Source organism: Lates calcarifer, linkage group LG17, assembly GCF_001640805.2.
Source record: "Lates calcarifer isolate ASB-BC8 linkage group LG17, TLL_Latcal_v3, whole genome shotgun sequence".
In the NCBI taxonomy this organism is placed as follows: Eukaryota; Metazoa; Chordata; class Actinopteri; family Centropomidae; genus Lates; species Lates calcarifer.
Window position 1 is genome coordinate 4,202,074 of NC_066849.1, and position 25,744 is coordinate 4,227,817.

At 41.3% G+C, this 25,744-nt stretch overlaps 2 protein-coding genes across 4 annotated transcripts in view; one reads left to right on the forward strand and one right to left on the reverse strand.

Annotated features, from left to right (window-relative positions):
- hdlbpa (high density lipoprotein binding protein a) overlaps positions 1-25,744 on the reverse strand; it is a 239,887-nt gene that overhangs the window by 192,611 nt on the left and 21,532 nt on the right. The gene's annotated exons all lie outside the window — the stretch shown is intronic.
- sned1 (sushi, nidogen and EGF-like domains 1) lies at positions 50-24,704 on the forward strand. 3 transcript variants are annotated; one of them, XM_018670013.2, is made up of 32 exons: positions 50-282; positions 5,849-6,136; positions 6,909-7,049; positions 7,188-7,350; positions 7,448-7,573; positions 7,862-7,975; positions 8,495-8,608; positions 9,185-9,298; positions 10,643-10,690; positions 10,787-10,894; positions 12,317-12,409; positions 12,560-12,694; positions 13,042-13,161; positions 13,486-13,602; positions 13,866-14,009; positions 14,432-14,605; positions 14,716-14,829; positions 14,922-15,035; positions 15,134-15,247; positions 15,380-15,496; positions 15,616-15,906; positions 16,021-16,204; positions 16,415-16,527; positions 17,496-17,774; positions 17,920-18,061; positions 18,188-18,270; positions 19,101-19,199; positions 19,527-19,643; positions 23,470-23,557; positions 23,663-23,742; positions 23,839-23,866; positions 24,013-24,704. In XM_018670013.2, exons 1-31 carry the CDS (start codon positions 64-66, stop codon positions 23,862-23,864), a joined length of 4,179 nt encoding a protein of 1,392 aa, XP_018525529.1. In that variant the 5' UTR covers positions 50-63; the 3' UTR covers positions 23,865-23,866; positions 24,013-24,704. The 3 variants fall into 3 exon arrangements, with proteins under 3 accessions (XP_018525529.1, XP_018525527.1, XP_018525528.1); XM_018670011.2 differs by lacking the exon at positions 23,839-23,866; XM_018670012.2 differs by lacking the exon at positions 23,839-23,866 and having other exon boundaries at positions 12,563-12,694.

The window sequence follows — 25,744 nt, forward strand, 5'->3', positions numbered from 1 at the left end:
TGTGTGCTCCTCCCTCCCCTCTGTGGTGCCTGCTGTCAGCTCCATCCCTGGGTGGCTGAGGCCATGGTGTTGGTGCTGCGAGCCCTGCTGCCCTGCCTCTGCACCCTGCTCTCCCTGGACCTGCTGCCGGGGGTGGAACCTGCTGTGCCCCTAGAGGACTTCTATCCCTTTGGCCAGGACAAGGGGGACTCCCAGACCATTGCTCAGGACGACGGAGGCTCCGGGCTTGTGGAGATCTCTGTTGCTTTCCCCTTCTTTGGAGACAGGCACACGGGACTCTATGTGAGTACAGAGCAGTGTGTTTTTACTAATGTGTGTGTATTTATGTCTTTATATGTCAGCATGTATGTGTGTGCATGCACTTGGCAGTTGGCAATTGAAACTGACATGGTGTGGATTGTATAAGAGCCTCAGGGAGATGGTATTTGGCACGCAGCCAAACACTACATTGCAGTGCCCTTTGAGAGTTTGTATATATTTGTATGCACTCACAAGCTCTGGTGTATAACCTCATTTGTAGAATATCGTGTTTTCCCCCCACGGGTGGAATCATGATCCTCCATGACATTTTCTTCACTTTACATCTGCCCTCCTCGCACTCTGAGGGCTCTAAAGTGCACCAAGACAGAGTAAGCGAGAACTATTAGCAGAACAGTGGTGAGCCCTGTTCTACTAAGTCTACAAAGAGCTGTTAAAGGAAATGACAGTTTGTGTTCGTACTGTTGCCGCGGAGCATCTGTGAGCAGTTCTTTTTCAGAGAGAGCAGGGGGAAAATATGCACGCTGGAGAGAGAGAAACAGTGCTCATGGGAGGAAGCCGAATGGTTTGACAAGGATTTTCGCGCACCACAGTGAAACACACTTTGATCTGCCTTTGTCATGTATTGGGTTCAGTTCCAGCACATGGAAAGGCAGAACTCCCTTAAATCAACACCACCTGTTGTGGTTATGCATCCGCGTTCGCTGTCCAAACCCCCCCGACTCCTCGCTCCCAGTCCCGCCTGCCTCCTCCCTGATCAAACCATGGGCAGGGGAGGCTGAGGAAGCATGGCAACAATGGGCAAGGCCAAAGGTTGTCTTTCTAATCTAAGCATCTGAGCCAAGGGAGTGAGGTCAGTCTCCCAATGAAGAAATTTTTAAAACTCTTTTGCATTGACACACAGTGTTGTGTCTTACTGAAGAGTTATACACTCACTAATCTGGAGCTTCTGTATATTACAACTGCTGGCACAAGCTTTGCAATGAATTCCAGCTCATCTCATCTCTGGTAATAATACTGATACACAATAGTCAAATTAGACAAGATTAGACAAGTTACTCTTTGCTTGGCTTCTTGATTGCAGGTTGAATTATCATCTGATAGAGATAAAAATCTGGGTACTTTGCATTCTGAAATGTCCTGATATTAGCTGTGATGTGATATCCTGTAGTTCTGTCTGTATCCCACTGAACTGCAATTCTGTAGTCACGCAAGGCATAACAGATTGTGGCAGGCACTTGAAATTACAGTCACGCTCATTTTAAATGCATCACCTGAAACCATTAAACATCTGCTGTAAAGCGCATGGGCCACATGGTGATCTCTGCCACCAGAGAGTTGTTTTGAACAGGTAATGTTTCAGTACGAGTATGAAGGGCTACATTTGCATGAATTGTTTCTCCCAGAAGTTTCTTCCAAGACTCTGGGATACCTCCACATGGAAGCTGATAGATGGTTTTGGGTGCTGTCTTATTTTATTATGGTTAGCAGTACACATGCTGTGAAACACCTCACAGATCCTATTAGCTTGTCTATTCCTGAAGCAAGACATATTTTTAGCATTTGTGATGAACAAATACAGCAGTGGATTTAAGGACTGCCACAGCCATGTGTCACTTGGTTATAGTGATCTCTAGTGTCCCCTAAAAATCCATTACAAACATGGGTCCCCCCTGATTTGGTCCTGCTCCAGTCCCACTTGTGCCTCCTGGTAACCAGGCTGTCCCTCTGTTTTGGTTTGTGTCTGGGAGTTTTCACATGTTGCTGGGATCTCTCCTCCTCCTCCTCCGGGTCCCCCCTTCCCTCCTCCCACGCCTCAGATAACATGGCAGGGGTCTTCCCCCTGGAACTGTCCAGCTGCTTTATCTGAGAAATGACCAATCACTTTAACAGAACACAGATGTATCTGCAAAGCGTCTTAGGGGCTTCCAAACAATGCGGTTCACGGATTAACTACTCTTGCGGATGGCCAGTGTTACGAACATGAAGGAGGACATCCAAGGTCAGAGAGGAAAGAACACAAGTTTAAAAGCAGATGTGAGAATAGATGGTTATGATCAAAGGCATTTATTGTAGATAGATAAACTCTCATGGACAGTGGAAAGATTCAAGCTATGTCTACATGGTGAAACACATACTGTAATTTATAGCATTAAAATGTACAAGATAGTGTGGCATTTGTCTGCAATTGGAAGTTAAATACATGTAAACAAAATTCAAATGCTTTTTGCAAGAACCCTGCCAAGAACGTGCTACAGGGTAACTGCACTCTTAACAGGCTCCACATCTGCTACTGCTCATCTGCTCCTCTGAAGAGCTTCAACACTTGGAGATTGTACACTTTCATTCACTCAGTTTCACTCACCACTATGTATGGCCCAAAGATGTGTGCATCAAGTTTTACTCTTTGTACTCTGCATCTGTGCTTTTCACATGCATGTCTGTAATGAGAGATGTGACAGAGTTCACCCACCATGGACTAGATGCAGTATATCTGCACACTGTTACAGCAATGGTTACTAAAGCGTAGCATAAACACTTACTTAGGTAAGTGTGTGTGTGTGTGTGTGTGCGTGTGTGTGTGTGTGTGTGTGTGTGTGTGTGGGTGGGGTGGGGTGGGGTGTTACACATTAGTTGGTGAGAACATAATTTTTACACTTTTGAATGCATACATTCAACATATTTTGTACTTATCAAACAAATGAGATGTAGTATATTAATTTGTGAGGTAAAGAGCTACTGGTAGGTGCCCTCAGAGCCTAAGGTTTAAGTTAGGTGTTTCCCTCATTTCCAGTCTCTGTGCTAAGCTAAGCCATGTGAGGCCACTCCTGGCTGTGGCTTCATGTTTAACATAACATTTCATCATCTTTTGTTTCAGGCTTTTTATCAGTATAAGTAAAGAAAAGGTTAGTTTATTTTATTTAACTTTCATGAATTTAAATGACTATATGAAAATATATGAAATTCCTTTGTAATTGTGTGTGATTTGCACTTTAAAATTTTCATTGAATATATTTTTAGACATTATACAGACTGCTAAAATAATATCTTTTTACACACCCTCCCCATCACTTTCAATAGATGCTGTATTTGAGTCCTCCCACCCCTTTTGCAGCCAGAATTTATTGCCTCAGTTCAAACTCTTTGTAGATAAAGGTGAGCCAGGGCTAAGGAGTTACAGGCCAAGTGCACAGACTGTAGTCACTTCCTTCGGTCTCGTCAAATAATTGGACAAGCTTGTAACTGTGAAACCTCTGTTTCTGACAAGGAAAACTAATGTTTTCTTGAGTTGATCCATGGGCACCTTTTTCATTGAGGAGTTTGCTTTGGCTTGACTTAAGCCAGATGAAAGTTTATTTTAGTCCATAAATTGCTTGGCTCTAAAGAAAACCACCCAAGCAAAATCCTGGATATATCCGGCAAAGAATTCCCAAAAAATAACAAGGGAGTTGTAGAGTGAAGTGGCACCATTGAGAGTGAGAGAAAGAAATATGGTGAGAGAGAGATGCTTCTTACAAGGTTGACTGATCGCACCTTTTCCCCCTGTGATTCTGACCTTGGTCATGTTACAGCATAACACAAGGCAGCTCTGAACCCGTTCACTCTCTCACATAAGTGTGATGTGGAACCCCCCTTCACTGGACGTCTGTACTAGTTGCTGGTTGAAATTCATGAGAAGAGGAAAGTATGTGATATGATGCAAAGAAAAAGGTCCCAAGTTCAGTTTAAATTCCTCTAAGGCCATTTCCATGTCAACGCAGTCCCCTAAAAAATCTTAACAAGGAAGAAATACACTTGTTTAAACAGTTCCAGATGCTACAAGAGATTGGATTAGGCGATTAAACATATTCCAGTATTGGAGTATAAACTCTATTTAGTGTTCAGCATGATTTCCTACACTAATTTTGCTGTAAGATGGGTGACTTCCAGACCGCTGCCACCACAGGTCTCTCATTAGTGGGTATGTGGGTGTGGGAGGTTTGTAATTCATGTACATCCTTCCATTCATCCAGCCCTGTGCCCTCTCTCTTGTTTTCCTCCTGGTATCAGATGGCGCTCTGGCTGACCTCTGGGCCCTGCCCCTGCAGTTGGTCCTCCTTTTCCCCACATTGGCCACATTCTCACCACATCACCCTGATGCAGAGGGGAAGACTGTGGTCGGGCAATTAACTGAGCCCCCGTGCTGTGCCAAACAAAACTTCCTCTGCTGTTTTTACAGCAAAGTCCTTCAAATTATGGTTTTCATACATGCAGAGAGCAGAGCCGAGCCATCTGACGTTGCTTTGTCACTGTCACATGCCACTCGGCTTGAATGCAGAGAGGCCAGAGTTCACGCCAGTGATAAAGAGAAACAGGATGGGTGCCAAAGTGGGTAAAATCTCTGCTTGCTGATAATATGCAATTGTGTATGAATGAAGGCTTTCATGGTGATACAACTTCTCAGCCAGTAAAACTTTCCTCCTCACACTCAGGTTTGGCGGCTTGTTTCTTAGGATATTAATGCAGTGGCTGCTTTGACACAACCACATTTCTTCACTGTGAGGAGTCTCTGCCTATATGCAGACATACTAAATGCTGTCTCAGAGTCTATCTCTGAAATAATCATTTAACAGATGGCTAAGTGCTATTTGAGAATATATCGCAACAATAATCACTTGTTGCAATGGAGCCAGGTCACAAGTGACATTCAACTTGAAATCCTCACCGTTGCTCTGTCTCCAAAGGAATGTGTGTATCTGCTGGATGTGTACATGTTAGCCATATAACTTTAGCCATGTAGCTTTAAGAGCACCAACGAAATGCCTAAAATGTAAAAATGTTCAAAAACCAACTAGTTGTAGGTTATTGTAAGTGACAGAAATAATCTATCATTTATTTTCAGTGATAAATTCATTGCATCATCTATAAAAGGTTAGAAATGGTGAAAAATATCCATCACAATCGCCTTCAAATTGCTGATTTGTACAGAAATCCAAAACCCAAAGAAATCCAGTTGCTTTGATATAAAACAGAGAAAAGCAGCAAATCCTCACCTGTAAGAGTGAAAGTGACTGCTGGTTTATTTTAAGTTAACTAATTCATTTGATTATCCAGCTGACCTTTTAAAGATGATTTTTAGGAGGTTCATTTTTCATTTCACTGCTACACTGCTGACTGTACAAATTTGACAGAGGGGATTTGTGGACAAGCGGAGGATGGGTTCATTTATTTGGTTACTTTGCTGTTGGCAGATATCTGTGGATTTAAAAGCCATGAATGTCCTTCCTAGTGTGGTGACTTTGCAGGTCCATGAGTAGGAGAAATCAGGTTTTCTCAGCTGCTGTCATTTAACAGAATAAAGGTAGCATCAGTTTGCTACATAGGAAGTGCAAACATCCGTTATGGGAGCGCCCACTGCCCCATGCTGCTGTTTACCCTGTGAGGTCAGAAAACCTCTGTTTGCCCACCCTCGCCTCTCCTCACGCACTTCCACTCTAACCCCACCTAATAACACAGACAAGTCACAGTGGTTAAATCTGACATGTTGAACAACATATATCATGACTGACCTTATTCAGATGCTGTAACTCGGTTTGTATCTCCTCCTCAGGTTAACAACAATGGCCTTGTATCTTTCCTGAGGGAGGTGTCTCAGTTCACACCCGTAGCTTTTCCAATTGCTGGAGACAGGAGGGTTGTAGCACCATTCTGGGCTGATGTGGACAACCGCCGGGCTGGGAGAGTCTTCTACAGAGAGAGCCAGGAGCCTTCCATCCTGAGAAGGGCCTCAGGTGACGTCAGGACGTACTTCCCTGAGTACCCTGACTACAATGCAACATGGGTCCTCATCTCGACATGGCATCAAGTTACTTTCTTTGGAGGCAACTCCCTCACACCGGTATGAACTCATTTTATAGATCTCCCACTACCATGTGGATAGTGCTTAAACAGCTCTGAATCTCTGTATAAGTTGTTTGTGGATCCTAGACCAGTAATTTCAAAACTGGGGTACTGTTCAGTTCTGCAGTTGCCAGGCACCTAGGGGAAAGTAGTTCATTAAGGGAAGGTTTACTGTTTGAAATAATGACCTAAAATTAATGCAGAGATGGGGAAATAGTTAGCTACATAAAATGATTAAGTGGTTGAAATTGTTAGTAAAAGCAGTGGCTTCACAGTTAACTGAAATTACTGATGAAACAGTTAAAATAATTATTCAAAAGTAATGGATAAATGTTGGAAATATCCAGCTTATGCTACTCCAAGTGTCAGTAATGGGATTGACAGTTTGATGAAAGCAACCCTGAAAACTTAAATTGATGAAAAATATATATATAAAATGAACAATATCCACTTTTTTTATAATGTTAGTTATCCACTTAAAGATCAACTGATCAAAAAAAGAAGAAAATAGCCTTGTTGTTAACTGTTAAAGCTGAGATGTAATTGAGGTTAGAAAGCACAGATATTGGGTTTCATTATAATGGTATCTGTGAATTTCCTGCAATCATCCCCAACAACAACAGGCCCAGAGAAGTCTATTGTGTCTCTAGCCTGACTGAAATTTAGGAATCTGTACCATTAATATGAAGAGTCTGTTAGATATATGCATTATTACAAAATTTCCTAGAAATCAGGAAATGGTTTAACTGAGCCTGTTCCTCTTTATGCAGGTAAATACTTTCCAAGTGGTGCTCATTACAGACGGAGAGCTTTCCTTCACTATATTCCAGTACAATAATATCACTTGGACCACAGGCATGCATGCCAGCAGTGGAGGAAACCTGGCTGGGCTAGGAGGAATCGCAGCACAGGTAAGAACACATGGTTGTTTGCTTATAGTGACAGTCACATGTAGAATGTACAATATATTGTGTGAATTTTTTGAAGGCGTCTAAACTTTCATTCAACAATCTTCTGTGATGTCTGCCTCCTTGTTACTCTCTTTGCAGGCAGGTTTCAATGCAGGTGACGGCAGTCGCTATTTCAACATCCCCAGCTCTCGCACAGCTGATGTGGTGAACGTTGAGGGAACCACCAATGTGGGCTACCCAGGCAGATGGGTCTTCCGCATAGACGATTCACATGTAGAAGTGGGTGGCTGCAATAACTCCGGTGAGACCTGCTTCTAAGAGATTAGTTCTTCAGTTCCTCCCAGCTGTCTTATTACTTCTTCCTCAAGGATTCCTGTTACACTGACCTCTTTCTACAGCATCCGTGTGCCCACACCTGCGACCATGCCTGAATGGAGGCCAGTGCATTGATGACTGTATTACAGGCAACCCCTCCTTCACTTGCTCCTGCTTGGCTGGCTTCACTGGTCGGCGATGCCAGATCGGTGAGTTATGGTTGACACAGCTTCCTGCACTGTGGTGCTTGACACTGCAGACTATGAATGAATACCTATCTACCTGAGATCAGCCAGGAAAAATAATGTCAACTTTGAAAAAACAATACTAGAATTCACTTGAATTGCCAAAAGGACGCCTAGCTATTTCCTTAATACCCGTATCAACTTCATGTCCCACTCTCCTGGGACATTATCTATCTCACCAGCCTTTTACCTTGGCCAGATGTTTTCCTCTAATTAAAAAAGTCACACTACCTCCTTTGTGTTTCTCTGTAGATGTCGATGAATGTGCCTCATATCCTTGTCAGAATGGAGGGACTTGTAAAGACCGGATTAACAGTTTCATCTGTCAGTGTCCTCCTGGATACACTGGGATTCTGTGTGAAACAGGTACAGTTGATGGTTTGCCTCAAAGCTGGTATCTACACCAGTTACCATTACAGTTTTTTCTATTAATAAATCCTCAAATGCTCAAATTGTGAATAATTTGTTGAAAAGTAACATGTACAAGAAAAGCTATATATGTATGATTTTTAAGTTGTGACAGTTCAGCCAAATATTTTTTTTTTTGCTGTTTACTTTTCAAATTCCACACTTCTTCTCCTACATTCTGCATGCAGCAAATCGGCTGAAGACCTGGAAAAACTCTGATTAATCAAAGTATTTTGTGCTTCATTAAGCAGTTTCCACACAAAAAAAGTATTTAGAATATCTTGGTCCAGCCTCTCCAGAGCTTCTGTGTCTATTCCCACAGTCGAGCCTGTGGAGATGTATCAAACCTCTTCTAATACCTTTCACAGCCAGCAGCACATACTTGCAGAGTGAGGGGAGCAGTGTGGCGGATATATTAATCAGCTGAGTAAATATTCCACGAGCGTGTCTCTCTGTATGTGTGTGTTTGTCATGCAGACATTGACGAGTGCAAAGACAGACCGTGCCTCAACAACGCGTTGTGTGTACGAGGCGCTGGCAGTTTCACCTGTGTGTGTGAACCAGGTTACACTGGTGTCCTGTGTGAGACAGGTGAGTGGGGTGTTTTTTTCACAGTCCCGGGGAAAGTAGGCATCTCCCTTTAGAGGAAATATTTTCTGCTGCTTTCTACATCAAACTCAGTCATTTGGCAGATGTGGTTGTCCAAAGAGTTCCCCAGTCTATGTAGACAAATGGGTCCAAGTTGAGGTTATGGTTGAGCTGATTTGCAAACAGCTCTTTTTTTTTCTTGGGTCACACCCTGTAGCAGTGAACCACAGTGAGAAAGTTCACTGAAGTCAGGTGGGTTTCAAAAAAGACATTTACTAATCTTTCTCCTCTTGTGATTGATTGTTGATGAAACTTGAACCCATTGGGGAATTGAATTATCAGGACCTGCACAGTTCATGAATCCTTGTTTCTACATGAGACCGGATTACTCTTAATACCAGACACCTGGTCAATGAAACTCTATGCTTTTAGAAGGGAGATTCAGTGCTCTCAATCCAGCTCAGTGTCTTTGACAACAAAATCTTGTATTTCCATGTAAAGACTGAAAAATCTCAACGTGAAACTGAATCAACAGTAGATAAACTTCGTTCCTCTGCTTGATTTTTGTGTTTCTCCCAGACATAAATGAATGTGAGTCGCAGCCCTGTCTGAATAGAGGAGAGTGCGTCGATCAGGTGGCCAACTTCACCTGCATTTGTCCTGCTACCTTCACTGGAATGCTCTGTGAGACAGGTGACTTGAGTTCAACTTGAATTCTGCCAGAGGAGCATGTTTGGAAAAATGGGTCTTTGTGGAAAATGCTCACATAGTCTGTAAGCACTACTTTCTCCTCTCAGTTTGGCTTCATTTAATGTAGCCTTTTTCCAACTGGAACAAACACAAAGGGAATCCTATCATACCTGTTTGAGAGAAAAATGGATGTTTATGGATACGAACTTTGTCTAAGTGAGCTGTTCTGTCACGCCTTGCCACTGCAAACGTTTCCATCATACTTTATCACAAACTTTAACAAAAATTATGCTTTTGTAGTATAAGAGTCACAAATTCTTGACAATTGTAAAGTAACCCTAAATACAGAAAATGTATAGCTTTATCTGTAGAGCATACTTCACCATTTCACATATCTGGTCACTCTTTGGTCTTTGTTCTGTAGTTAAGACTGGTCACAGATTTCAGTTCCCTCAAAATCATTGCTATCGTAATCTGTGACCCTATCTAGAGGGCACCATATTTTACCACAGCTATCAAAAAATTATGAGATAAAGTACGATAAAAACATTTGCCGTGGTAACATAGCTAAAATTTCTCATCAGGTGCCTGACTTTTTGCCAGAGTTATGAACTGTGACTGTGACTGTGTCCCTGTGACTGAGGACTCAAAATACCCAATTAACAAAGTAAATCTGATAAAGATGTATTGGCCAATATTCAGATTTTATTCACACGTTAACATACATGCATGACATAAACAAATATTTTTGATACAATTTTCTGAAATTTGGCTATAAAAGAACATATATGATAAACCTGTCAGTTCTCTTTGGCGGTGGACAAACTACGTAATGGTGACACTGTTATTTCTGAATTTCTGTACTGCAATTGCTTGTTACCTATTAGCCAACATATGCACTACTGACATACCTATACATTATATCTGTGATAAGCTAATATCTAAGGCTGATATTATCAGACATTTCTCATATACATCTCATATTCTTTGGCCACTTTTTGAGATTTCTGCTGTCACTCCAACACAGTTGCAGTGAATGGAATGTCACTGTTTTTATTGTGTCTATATTTTAGAAAATAGAAGGTATTTACAGCAACAAGCACACTTTCTCATGTCTTTCATTTTGTAAACAAATTTTAAAAATGGTCAGTGGCGTGACTAAATTCTAATCACCTCCACTGTATTGGGGTGCAGCACATATCTCAAAGACTGGTATCTCCAAATCTGGACAAATACATCCAGAAGTAGCTGCATTAGTGTATACCACCAGAGGTAAGTGAGGAGTGTGTTTGATTATTATTTGCTTTAATCAACCATTCATTCCACTTTTACATGTTCCTTTCTCAGAACTGGTGGAGCCTCAGGTCAATTTAACTGAGGCAGAAAACCAAACAGGTAAAAGCAAGCACAGCTACAGCTAAAGCTTTGCCAAAAAATTTCACATACAATTTGATTGTTATACCACATCCTGCCATGCTTTTCCATCTGCAGCCTTGTGTGAAGAGGACGACTGCAAGAAGCAACAGATTTGCGAATACACCAGCTCTGGAATCTACAACTGTACATGCGCTCCAGGCTTCTATGGTGACAAGTGTGAAGGTATTGTACACTTGGCTTGGCTGATGCTTATTGCAGGCAGCTGGGCAGGTAGAGAGCAGACTGGGGTATTTGAAGAGGAGCTGTGCTATCCCACAGGAATTTGGAGCTCTGCCCTGGAAGAGGCTGCCGTGATGATGGATTATTGTAATTATCAAAACTGACATGGCCTCGCCCAGTTTACTACGGGAACCAGTCGCTTGATGTTGTGAATAATTGTTTTATAGCACATTTTATTAGTTTACCAACAAGAGGAAGTGCTTTGTCTAGACTTAAAAAGGCCTCTTTATGAGTCAAAGCTGGTCTTTGGTATTCAGGTCATTTCTTCAGACAGAGCTGTTGAAATATGCATGCTTCCACACCGCTACTTGTTTCTCTGGAAGTTGGCCATTGCACCACAATATAGTTTCAAGCACAGCTGCTGCTTGCATAACCATAGGGCAATTTGAACACAAAATATGTAAAACACTATCATCTTCAGCTAATGCTTCATACCTTCCTTTCATAAATGCATATTAAGTCATTTGGTTTTAGGTTTAGTGTGTGTATCATAATATATTTGATTTAGGAAATAACTAGTGTGCCCTTTAAAGCTAATTTGGGCTCCCATGAGAGGCTACTGTCACCCTCTGATAACAGTTGCTGCCTGTTTCTTTCTTTTTTTTCCACTGAAAGCTCTTTAATAGTATTTGAGCTATTGCAAATGCATGCTACTTCTCACCCTTGAGCTGAAATAACTATCAGTGCTTATATAGGCTCTCTTAAATCTCCCAAATACTTTCCTGCCTGGCTCACTTGGAAGGCACAGTGGAAAAAGGAGCATGATCCTCCAAGGAAGAGAAAGTAGTGGGACTCAGAAGTGCCTAATCAGGCTCTCAGATCAAAGGGCCCGGGCCGCACAGGTGGCCAATGAAAGTGGCTCTTGCAAATTAACAATCCATTAATTGCCCTCAGGGCCATACGTTTTGGTCACAAAATATGCTCCATATCATCAGAAAAATAATACCCTCCACCGAGCTCCCGGGACTTCAAAGAGGAGCCATTTAGCTGTGATACGGCCACTTCCTTTGATCCACTGCTGCAATTAGGAAGGAGAGGAAAATAAAAACATTCTTACAATTTGTATGGAGCGGATGTACAGCGTGCTGACTGGTAATCTCCTGGTCCTGTGAACTTTGTTGGAAAAGATTAGGAAAAGAGAAATGACAGCAAATCAATATATAGTTTACAGTATAGCTAATGAAAGATGCTCGGCATATGGTGCACATGTTGACCATTTATACCTTCTGTCTGTGTTTACACTTGGGCCAGTCCTGAAAACCTTATTTAAATACTTTTTTTTTTCAAGTGGCTCAAGCAAACTTTCCAGCTTTGAGCTTCTCTCTCTCATTCTCACACACATACTCTCTTTTCCTGTTTCTGCAGAGGAATGTCTTTGCCAGAATGGGGGTGTCTGTGTGGACATCAATGGGACTTGTGAATGCCCTTCAGGCTACACAGGACTCTACTGTCAGTTTGGTGGGTATGATACACACAGTCCTATCAGGTGTCTTACAAGAGCTTTGATGAATGTGAAAAAAGTAGAAAACAGTAAAATCACAAATGTCTCCAACCAGAAGCCAATTTTCCAAAAATTTGTGAACCTGTCTCACATTCCCTTCCTCCCAGAAGTAACCCAGACGCCCTGCAGTAACAGCAGGCCGTGTCCTGATGGAGGTCCTTGTTTGGAGTATGGGGGAACCTACCTGTGTACATGTCAGACCAGTGGAGCAGAACTAGATCATAAGGACTTCTACCCGTATGGTAAGAGCCTCAGGCACCAACCCAACAACAGGGCACTTTGCAGCTATGTGTCATTGCATGAGCAGCTGGTTACTATAGCGACAAACACATTTTTAAACACACTAGTGTCATTTTCTACTTAAAAAGGAATGGTCACATTTGCAGTTTACATTTACGATGTGGGGAGAAATTTCTAAATGATTTATGTTGTTGTTCAATGCTGTTGCAAAATTTGTATTTGATCCAATCATAAAATGGCAAATAATGTGTTTTTTAAAGGTTGGACCAAGCTGCTTGGTGCTTGAATAAAATTTAGGAGGTCTACCAGTGCAATGGAACACAGTCAAGTCTCGGTGTGTGTTTTTCAGTACAGCCCCGATCGGTCTGTGACTCCTCTCCGTGTCTGAATGGGGGCTACTGCTACGAGCGGGATGGAGGCTATTCCTGCGAATGCAAATACGGATACTGGGGGAAGCACTGTGAGAAAGGTAGCATAATTGATAAAAACACCAGAAGAATACCTTCACATGAACATAGGAAGCATCATTATCAAATCGTCCCTCAGACTTGTGGGTTATTACTCAAGCTCAAGCCCAGCTTTAATGCAACAGGAAACATGTCATCACTTGTAATGCTGTTTGAAATATTACAATGCTGAAAGGCTTATGATGATTTGTACTTCTGACATAGTTCTGAGCTATTTTCCTGAATCATGACATGAACTGCAATGTACTGGAACAGATGAATTTTGTGTGATTAAAAGCCAGAGTGGTCTCTCCTTCAAGGATTCCCCTCTCCTTGTCTCTTTCCAGTTAGACTCAATACCTGTGCATCTGGTCCCTGCCGCAATGGAGGTTCCTGTAAGGAAGAGGCAGGGAGCTACAGATGTGTGTGTCCTTACAGGTTCACTGGAAAACACTGTGAAGTGGGTGAGTGCCAAACCTTCAGTAAAATTCAAATAATTTTGCACTTGGTGCACAAACAAACAAAATTCCTGCAAATCTGTGTGAAAGCATTGGATTATGTGTGTAGAAATGCGCACAGTAAGCAATCTAACTGTGAGACAACCCCAGTTCTTTGAAAACTCTCAACACTTTCACAGATGAAGAAGTTGGATAAGTATTTTATGCCATTATTATTATTATTATTATTATTATTGTTATTCATTCTCAGTGTGTATGCTTTCTTTCAGGGAAGCCAGACCCCTGTGCCTCTAGCCCCTGTCTAAATGGGGGGACATGTTTTCACTACATAGGAAAGTATAAATGTGAGTGCACTGAGGCCTTCAGCGGCAGACACTGTGAAATAAGCAGAAGCTTAGTACAACATCCTGCAGGTAAGCAGACTGTATGTCACCACACAGTAATGTCAAAGTCTCACCTAGATGCTGAACTCTGAACAATGTTGACTTAAATAGATTGGCGCAAGCAGGGGATATCCTGAGATGTTAAGTGTAGAGATACTAGCTTTCCATCTGTAGATAATCTTAGCTGTGTTGCTGTACTGGAGGCCCCACATATACAGATATAGAGCGGCTGCATAAACTATATAAAGTAAGGCCTGATTAGACCTGATGATTCATGTCTACACACTCTAACAGGAGGTAATTTTAGGAGGACAAAAACAGAGCGCCTGAATGGAAAACACCTCTGTTGCCATTAGTATGTCCTGGATGAGCTCTTTTAAGCCCCAGTGTTTGTCAGCTTGTGTTACTATGCAGCCATGCTGACATTATCAACGTGTTTGTATTCATTTCAGAGCTGAACTGTGGGCCGCCCCCACAAGTGAAGCATGCCGAAGTCCAATTCTCCTCAATAACACCAGGCTCCATCGCTGTATATGTATGCCACTCAGGCTTCACGTCTGTACCCAGAGCCACCCAGAGCATCTGTGGCATTCAGGGAGACTGGAGCCAGCCACCCATTTGTGAGGGTCTGTAACACAAACCGACACATGGACACAAACTCAGAACAAAAACAAACAAGATTCCAGTTATTACAGTTTTTAAAATATAGGGTGATGTAGGTTTCTTGTAATTGCAGAGATCAATGAGTGCCTATCACAGCCTTGCCTTAATGGTGGTACATGTCAAAACCAGGTTGGATCTTACCAGTGTGTCTGTAATGAAGGCTTCAGTGGAAGTCGCTGTCAAACAGGTACAGCCCAATCAAGTTCATGTTAAATCCTGGACTTTAATGTATCTGCACATACATTGTATGTAGTACCTGTGTGTTTTACCTCCCTTAAGAAATAAATGAATGCCTGTCGGAACCCTGCAAGCATGGGGGGACATGTGAGGACCAGCCTGGCTCCTACGTGTGCCACTGTCCACAAGGTTTCAAAGGCCAGAATTGTGAAATAGGTAGAGTGTTTGGGCAACCTATTTTTGAAGTTTATAGATTTTAACATACAGATTATACAGGACAGTAATCAAATTCTACTGTCAATGTCTGTGTGCAGAGCAGGACGCATGTGAGTCCAACCCCTGTCTAAATGGAGGTGTGTGTCGAGGATACAGAAGGCATTATTTGTGTGTGTGCAAAGATGGTTTTTTTGGGGACCAGTGCCAGATGTGTAAGTGGCTTTATACTGCCTCCCTCACAAGTCTGTTTTGTTGATGTTGTAAGCTAATTGGCAGAAACGTGAAGTGCAGACAGCTGTGCATGAACCATGTTGTAGCAACTGTTTATCTTTGTCACCCCCCAGTGGAAGACCCATGTGTACTGCAACTTTGTGGAAACCGTGGTGTCTGCAGGACTGACAGGAGAGGAAACTACAACTGTGTTTGCAAGACAGGATACACAGGCAAAGACTGTGAGAAAGGTCAGTTGAGAGTCACATCAGGCTGCATCAGTGTCCCATGCTCATCCTTTGTATTTCAAAGACAACTCTGTAATTATTTAACGTATGGATTAGACATGTAAGGTTGCCACTGTTCCCAGACCTGTTGCCTCCCTCTGGTCTCCATGTGCTGCGTGTGGAGGAGAACGAAGTGGAACTGCGCTGGGATGAGCCGGAGCCCTCACAGAGCCTGATCAGTGGGTTCGCCGTCACCTATGCTCCCCTGGGCTGGAGTGATTCCAAAACAGATTACCTGGACAGGCACCAGTCCACCCACGTCATGAGAGGCCTGGTCCCCGGCCTACTGTACAACATCTCCACCTTCTCCATCAAACGCAGCAGCAATAACAGAAAAGACTCCAGTCAGCCTGCAACTGCACTAATACGCACCAGTGAGCACATTCGTTAATGCAGTAGTAGTAAGATAACACTCATTAACAGTGTTCCTCTTTGTGTATCTATGAGACTTTGAATACATGCACGAATTTCCCTGTGTTTCTGTGTAGGGCCTCGGCGGGTGGAGCAGCTGCAGGTGGTCAATGTGTCCTCATCTCAGGTTTGGCTGAGTTGGCTGATTCAGGCAGCTCGTCATGCAGCAGCCAGCAGGGTGCACGTGTCTTTATTGCCCTCAGATGGGAGTGAGGCTCGCACTGCAGTGCTCAACACGAGCACCACTGAGTACACCTTCAGGTCAGGGTTTGCATTTTGCTTCAAAAGAACACAGATAACCCATCATTTCCATTTACTGTGCAGACCTCCAGCATTAGTTGTGTCCACTAAATGTGCTGCACTTTGAATGGCTTTGGGTAATATACCATACAACCACCAGGGGGCACTATTTAATCACTCTTACAAAGTAAGAGTATTCACTGTAGTGCATTTTTGTATATCTCTCCCCAGTTCATTACTTCCTGGTCAGACGTACACAGTAGACGTCCTGACTCAAAGTGGAATCAGACCAGATGAGTTTCCCTCCACCAGCCACTCAGCTGGACCACTGCAATTTTGGACAAGTAGGTTACATCACCTTGTAGCTGTCAGTATAAGAGATTAGAATGATTCTAACACAAATCCTGGTTGCACATCTCTGCATATCACCATAGAATGTACAGCATATATAACAACAACTTTGTTATCTCATTTTTTTTGTTCTGGAAATGCCATGAGCTTTTATTGGCTTTATTTTAATCACCACAATTCTGTGATAAAGTTTTTACTTAATATATTTTTCTTTAACTTCACCTCACATAAGAATTAAGTGATCATGAATAGTCAGTAAACATTAAATGTTAACACATTTGAATATAGCTCTCTAAGCACATTTCAGGATAAGATAGGTATTCATTAATTCATTTATAATAAACTGTAAACAAAGCAAATATAATTAAAGTATATATAAAGTATATATAAAAAGGGTTAATGAATATTGGTATAAAGGGTTAATAAATTAATTTAACCCAGTGTAAGCTATTAGTAATAAATATAAAGGAATGGTAAGCAAACCAAAATTGAGAACATGTTATTAATCCTGTTAATGTCACCCTTAACCTAACCAGACACAGAGGTCCATTCATTCAGCGTTGAGATGTAATAGATAAGACTGAGTTATGTATTTTGTATCATGTAATATAGTGTATAATGTGCTGCTTGCTGTAATTGTGGTTTCTTTTGCCTGTAATGTAAGTACTGTTTTGTAAGCCCATGTGGGCTGCACCCTGTTCAGTGTATGAAGTAATTTATTTATTATTCACTCTGTGGGATGTGTTCAAACAGATAGTATTTTTTATAGCTAGTAAAGATATACATGTAGCCCAGGTCTGTAATCAGGTATCTAGTGAAGTGGCAGCTTGACAGACAAAAGCTAGCACCAGCATTAGAGTTTGGTGATCAAATCATTTTAAACCACAGCAAAAAAATCTAATTCAGTAATTATCCATTGTATCCATCCAACAATCTGACCATCTACATGTGTTTCCCTTAGGGCCTCTACCCCCACAGAACCTCTCCCTGTCACATGTGACCACTAACTCAGCACTGATCACCTGGAGCCGCCACCCAAGAAATGTCCCAGATGGCTTTGTGGTCAATGTGACCCGAGGGTTGAATACCAGGAGTCGCTTCCTGCCCAATGGGAAGTTAGGATCATATACCCTCCGTGAACTGACGCCAGGACAGCACTACTATGTGGCTCTCACATCGGTCAAAAACACAGGGCAGGAACAGATCCACAGCATACCTCAGCACTTAGCCTTCACTACCTGTGAGAGTTTCTCAGAACTGTTCCATCTGCATTATCTTTAATTTTTGTTGCTCAAATCCAGAGTCTGACTTTACTGAATCTTTCATATGGTTATTAATGGGTGATTTGTAAAACGAATGCTGTATTCATTCCTTTTTTGACGCAGTGCCAATGGAGGCCAGATCATCAAGAAGAGAGAGGCCAACAGGGACTGGACAGCGGACTCAAGTTGGCCTCACACCTCCCCCATCTCAGCCTCAGGACCTGGGAGGCACAACAGAAACAGGAAACTCAGAGGAGTTGCCCAGGTACAATTTTGATTGTTACATTACAACAGTCATAAAAAAATTATTCTGTACAAAGATAAGAGTTTTTTTCCATCTGGGAATTCAGTGGTTGATGCTAAGACGATAGGGTTTTTTTCTGTATTGCAGATACACAGAACTCATTGACAGGAGGGGAAAGATAACAGCCAAGTTCACTCACTTACCTCGAAAAACCATTCGTCATCGTAATAGTAAGTACAAGTAGGAGCTAACATGTGATAAACATAAAAATATAAACATATTGTTTTCATGTTAATATTTGACATAACTAACCAATAAACTAATTTATTCTGCTTCTAAAGAGGATACTGTAACATTTCCTGACATCTATTAAACTAACATGCTACACCATGACATTGAAACTGTTCCGATTTACTCAGGATGTCCAAACAATGAAAAAGTTGTCTTATTTGTTTATCTTGATGCAGATGGAATAACTTAGGTCATGGTCCTGTAACCATATGGTCCTAACCAAGGTCTGTCTGGATGAAATATAGGTGGTCCTCTAATGTAAACTGGACCCTCTGCTATCACACAAACAGAACCACTTTATCTCACACATGTTGTCCATTTTATCTAGCAGTTTTTGATAAAGCAAGACAAGTCAGAAAACTATGACTTTCATGAGGAATCTTTTTTCTTTCTTTCAATTTTTTATATGATAATTTTTTGTAATGTGTTTTCACTTTTTTAAGTTAATGCATCCCAGTGCAGAGGTTTATAGCCTATGGTCTAAACAGAAAAACTATTTTACAGATGTTATCTTGTGCTCTAGAGAATAAGCTTCCTTTCTAGGATTGTTCTGCTCCTTGTTATATGTTACACCCATGATGTCATAATATGATTTTGGTCATATTGTCAAATCAGTAATGTCATGTTTCATTGTTCCAGGCTGAGGAATGTACACAAAAAGTCTCCCATTTAGAACCACGTCCCAGTTTAGCTTGGGTCAAGCTGCAGTCTGTCATTCATTTTGTCTTTTTTTACACTGATTCATGACAGGAAATGTTTTGCCTTGCAGAACCTGACCCACCAATTAGATTAGAGAAGATGGAAGAAACAACAAACAAAATCAGCCTTGCACTAGAGATTCAAGAAGAAGGTTTAAAAACAAAGCCTGGTAGGTGTTTTGCTGTTTGCTCCAATAGATGTCACATCTGTCTGTGTAATTGATCCCAGCTGATGTGTCACACGTATGTGATTCACATCCCTTTGGAAAGAGACTTCTTATTAGTTTGTAGACATGTTATTTATGATTGATGTTGTAAGAGTTTGCCAAGTGCTATGATTGAAATGTCAGTGAGGGTAAGCTTGAAAGAGAGAGATGTAGAGTTAAAGGCTATCAACACATGGTATCAGCTGTAGATAATGTGGGGTAGTGGGCCTGAAACCTGAGACCCATACTCATTCTGCGCTGTGAATTTTAATGGCAGCTGTTGTCTTTTAGAGTTGCCCTTGGACTGCCGCAATCTGCCCTGCCAGAATGGGGGTACATGTATGAACGAAGGTGACTCCTTCATCTGCGAATGTGCAGCAGGGTTCAAAGGCAGACAGTGTGAACTGTGTAAGTTTATGTGATTCCTCTCCACACACACACACACACACACACACACAGGCCACTTTTTGGCAAATGGTGTACAGGATAGTCACACTTTAGGACATCAAACAAGGGTTTTCTTTAGAGAGACTGATCACAAACACCAGATCTACAAGTTGATTAGTGAAGTTAGTAACATCATGCCATCCAGCCATTATTTATATCTCCTTATACTATACAGGATTGCAGGAGGGCTTGAGCCCTTTCTGTCTGGCAATAGGTGAGAGGCAGGGTACACACATGTAATGTGGTTCTGTATGGCCACACAGTCATTAGCCACAGTGGTACTATGAAGTAAATGCATGCAAACATGCTCACAGTGACAGTGTTAACATGCTGATATTTAGCAGGTATAATGTTTACCCAATCACCATGTTAGTTCAGCGTGTTAGCACGCTAACATTTTCAAGACATCTCAAATGTCAACTATTTGGTGCTGCTGGTGTGAAAGTCAGGAGACCACTGAAGTCAGAGGGATACATGCTGTTAGGGAGCGAGAATGACTTTTTTAAAATAATTTTTTGCCAATCAATGCAATAGATATGGAAATATTCTACAGAATAAGTGAAGTCATCATCCTCTGGGGACCATGAAGAGAACAAAATGTCATGGCAATCCATCAATAGCTGCTCAGGTATTGTTGTTTGGACAGTGAAGTGATGGACGAACCAACACTGCCATCTGCAAAGCTACACTGCTAGCATGACTAAAACATGCTCTCTAAATCAATCACCTAATCAATGGCACAATCATAAGAAAACAAGTAATCTTGCAGCACAGTGGCATCTGTCACCTCGCCACAGGAGGGTCCTAGGTTTCTGTGTGTTCTGTGTTCCTTGTGCCTGTGTGGCTTTCCTCCTACAGTCCAAAGAAATGCTGTTTATATGAATTGTAAACTCACTGTATATAAATGACTGCTAGCATTGACCCAAGCCCTCTCTCACCCTGAACAGGTTAGAACATTAATAGATAATTTAATGCTATGTCAAGTGAAAACAATGCCAAGGCATGAAATAAACTTGTAGCTTTCATGTCAGTGGAATAAGTGTATACCTGCTTTTCCAGAGAGATTTTGGTGAAAGATGTCTGCTCACCCGCTGTCTGAATGCAATGAGTGTCAGTGCAGGATTTACAGTCCTGTCTATGTGTTCCCAAGGGTAGTATTTCTGCTTTCTCTCACTGTAACTGGAGCACCTCAGGGTGTGAACTTGAAGTATAATATATGTTAGATTTGCATTTCATGGTGTAAACTGTCAGAGAGCACTGAGCTATGTATAGACCTCTGGTTTCTTAAAAGCAGGAAACACGCTTCACTGACAGTTAACCCCTCTGACATGTATGAATGGCTTGGTTAACTTTAAGGCTTAGGGGCATGCTCAACATGAATACAGTGTCAATGAAGGCACAAAGCACCATATTATTTGCACTGTCCCACTTTCCTTTATTCAAGAGACCACTTTTACATTTATAGCTAAGTGCTTGCTTTTGAATGTTTGGGGTAGGGGGGGCAGCACTTTGTATAACACAGCAGTATATTACCTGTGGACAATAATTCAATTCAATCATTCATTCAGGGTGGGCGGCCATCTGCCTCGACCAGGGTGGGGGCATAGCATAACACATGTTCCATATAAGATGTAAGGTGATGCCAATAATACAGCAGTAGGAATGATAGTAGTGATAATTAAAGTAGTAATGGCAAAAGTAGCAATACAACTAATAGCAGTGTAAGTAATTTCTAATTGTAGCAGCAGGTGTTGAGTGGAGTTGTAGGAGCAGCAGGAGACTTGTCATCACAGATCAGACTCTACAGCTCCAGAGGCAGAAATACCTGCAGAAAGAGACAGAAGAGGAGAGAGACGGAAGAGCACAATACTACAGGAAAGGGGAGATACTGAGTTAGTAACATGTATTTATGGGATATGAATCCATACTGAGAGAGAGAGAGAGAGAAGACTCAGTGCATCATAGGAGATCTCCCGGCAGTCTAGGCCTATAGCAGCATAACTAAGGGATAGGTTCAAGCCTGAGCCAACCCTAACTATAAGCTTTATCAAAGAGGAAAGTTTTAAGCTGACTCTTAAAGATGCAGAGGGTGTCTGCCTCCCAGACCCAAACTGGGAGAAGGTTCCACAGTAGAGGAGCCTGATAACTGAAGGCTCTGCCTCCCATTGCGACTCCTGGAAACTCTGGGAACCACCACTAAACCAGCATTCTGGGAGCGCAGAGACCTAGTGGGATTGTAGGGGACTATGAGATCTTTAAGGTAAGATTGAGCCTGACCCTTAAGGGCTTTGTAGGTGAGGAAGAGGAGGATTTTGAATTTCTTCTCTGTTCTCAATACACTCCATCTTTGATATATCTTTTGCATGTCACAAGTGAAATCGTCAGCCCCATTGTTAAGAGCTTGTCTAATTTTGGTTGGTAGAAAGTCTTAAAAATCATAAAAGAAGCAAAGTGAAGATAGCTCATAAGACCAGAAAATGGGTTTTCACATGTGAAACTGAATGATAAAGATAAAATGTATCTGTGACAGGCTGTAAATGGGAATCTGCCAACTGCCTGGAGGAGAACTGTTTGGCTGTTACTACTTCATTTATATGGAGGACAGCTGTGGGAATTACTATCTACCACATTATCTACTGTATCCAATGCATTCCATCCATCTATTCATTATCTATACCACTTATCCTTAAGGGTCACGGGTGGGGTGGGGGGGTGTAGCCTATCCCAGCTGACACTGGGTGAAACCCAGAACCTGTGAGGCGACAGTGCTAACCACTGCACCACCATGCCACCCGTGTCCAATGCCTTATTGAAGTTAATGATCATGGAAACATATGTTTACATTATCTAATTAATTATATGTCTCCATTGTTAATTCACAGATATAGCTCTAACTTAGGGGCTTGAATAACATTTCTTGCCCCGCATGAATATATTAATACATAGTAGATCATCGTTTAGATCACTAGTGCCCCCTCCTTTATGGAAAGCAATAACCTGCTTGTAGAGTTATCTTTCTTTTTTTCAATTCATTTGTCTGAAGGACATCAAAAACTTCCTGTAAAAACAACCTGACCAAGATTTTTACAAACTACTTGGATACTACGTGGATCTAACAGATCTATCAAGGAAACAAAATATTTGAAAACAGCTACAGATATCACAGTCCTCATGGAGAACAAGAACAACAACAAAAAAAATAATGTGACAGATTATTATACAAAACTCAAGAAGTTCCTGAGGAAGTTGATCAGTCTAGAACACTGAATATTTTGAAATATCAGTGTAGTTAAAGCTGTGTATTGAGCTGTTTTGTTTTTAAATACTTGTGCCAAAAGGTGTAGCAGCTATGAATAAGAGGTCACAGCAAATATCTACAAAGAATCATGTACACTTTGACATAGCAAAGAGACAGGAACCAAAATTGTATTTAAAAAAATGTTTTTCATGTTAACTAGGGAACACATTCTCTTCTGCATCGAGCCTAAACCATCTCTCTGCATCCCAAATACTGGGATATGGTGAAAAAACGAGTGTCTGTTTGATTTTACTAATAATTCAGTGTTTGTGAAGTCGTGTTTTAGGAGATGCTGGGCATAACCTCACCCCTCTTCACTTCTTTTCTTCACCTAAACATACAGCATCAGAGTGTTTAAACATTCCTTTCCTAAAACCATCCATCAGCTGCGGAGAAGGGCCCAGCTCAATCCCACATGACTCCTAAACCATCCAGCAGGCTTTTCCTTGCTGACATTCATACCTTATGTTGTGTGACTGCTGTTCGCAGTGTGCCAGCGAGTGCCGCACCCGTGTACCCGTCTCTACTCTGAAACGAAGAGTGTGCCTGTCTGGGAGGGCGGAGTCTGCCACTACTTGTGAGTCATATCAGACACAGATCTCCTGTTCTAGCTTTCCATTCAATGCATAGATTATGTGTAATATAATGGATCACATAAATGAGTATGTTTTCTTCTCTGCAGGTACAAAAGAACATATAAAGTACAGCAGGATGTCTGTTATCGAGAGATTTGTGAACCAGTGCTCCCAAAGAAAAGTCAGGGTAAGTTCAAAAAGCTGCCTGAACAGTGATGAAGTCATTCTTAGCAAATAAACCAATGCAAGTCTTTTCACACACTGGTATTAACTTTCTTAACAGTCAGAAGAACAAACAGACAACAATAAAGGTTTGTTTTCTTTAACACAATCAACATAATGACATTTTTAGTGGGGAGATGTTTCCGCCAACCATGTATATTCACTGCTGCTGTAGCGGATCACAAGATGTTCAACAATTATTCTAAAAATGAGTCTTTTCTTTCTTTTTTTCTAGAGCACTTGGATACTGAGGAAAGGACTGTCATCACTGTCATGTGAAAAACCTCCTTGCTTCAATTTTGGTGTTTATAATCTACTTGAAGTAACTGATTATGGTCATTTTTGTGCTGAAAAACCCTGTCAGAACCCACTGTAACGTTTCAGACACAGGTCGTCATTCATCTTAAAACGCGGCTGTTTCCTGAGAGCTGTGTTTGTAGCTCCATGCTTCCTCAATTGATCAAATGAAAATGGCTCCCAATCATTTATCATTTGTGACATTTGATGACTGATTTTTTCATACAAACACTTGTACACAAATATTAATGGTAAGCAGTCCACTGCAGTGCATCAGAGACCTTATATACCTCATTTCCATGTCCATGCTGACACATTAGGAGAGGTCTTTTTTTTGTGATTCAGCTGCAGGTTCATCCCTCAGGGAAATAACTGTAGAGTGTCCCGGTCTTTTCCTCATGTTAGCCCCTTGACCTCCTTATAAAGATGATGGGAAATGTATATTTTTTCCACACCCCATAAATTCATCTCCTCCCCTGACAATGGTGCACAGTGTTTTCTGTGTATAAATATCTTTATCTGTGTCTCAGCAGGCATCACTGCTCGCTACTCTGTAAATAGTGTTTATAGGCCATTTTGTAGGTGAATATTTTAATAATAAAAATGTTAAAATGTTTTGTGTTTCCAGTGTCTTTTGGGTTGGGTTTTTACTGAGTCTGACATGTATGCATAAAGACCTACTAAATCTTTCCATTCAAGCAGAATTAATAACCATCACCACACAGACATGGTCAACATTTCAATTCAAATATCTTTGTATTCTTTGTATGATTTGTTTTTGAAATCACCCCTTGATATACTATGTTTAATCAGTCATTTTGTTGTCAGTTATTTGATGGGTCAGTAAGTTCAAAAGTTACAATATTGCCTGATTAGAAGTATTTTAGTCAGTTGTGGTGTATTACAAATGCAACACAGTTCATTCTTTGGAACAAAAAAAGAAACAAAAAAAAAAAGAAATTGTTCTCCAGACTTGAATTATAAACTAAAAGTTATTTTTGTATGTGCCTAGTTTAGATTCCATCACCAGGCAACCATGTCATGTAGTGATAAGCACAGACTGGCAAAAAAGACTCTAACCTTTGCTTTGTATGTAATCCGAATAAAGCAGATAGAAACATGTCTGAAAAACACAATGGGCAGGTCTGATCATCAGTTATCCCACTCATCCACCTAAGTAACCACAGATTCAGAAAAATACACTCTTACAACACTCACAGTCAATAGATAACAGCTGTACCTGCCCTCTGAAATGACACTTCTGTTACTCCCTCACTCTGTATGTACACATTACTGACAAATAAAAAAAAAACATGAGTGAATAAGAAGCATATAAATTCAGGTGCTTGTACACACTGCAAAATGGTTCACTCAACCGCTTGATCAGTATGAAAATGATGTATATTATATGCTCTGGTCTTCACATTCATCAGACAGGAAATGTTGAATTAACCTCCACAGTGGTCGTCATTACACCAAACTAGGAAAAATGTCTGGAAGAATGGTGTTAACACTTCCAGTAGAGCTCCAGAGGCTTGCTGAATCTATGCCAAGCAGCACTGAAACTATTTTGGAGGCTTGTGGTCACCCAGCACCTTACTAAGACACTTGTGTGTTCTACGTAATGTGTGTATGAGTCCTGTTTGTGTGTGTAAAAACATTTGAATTTG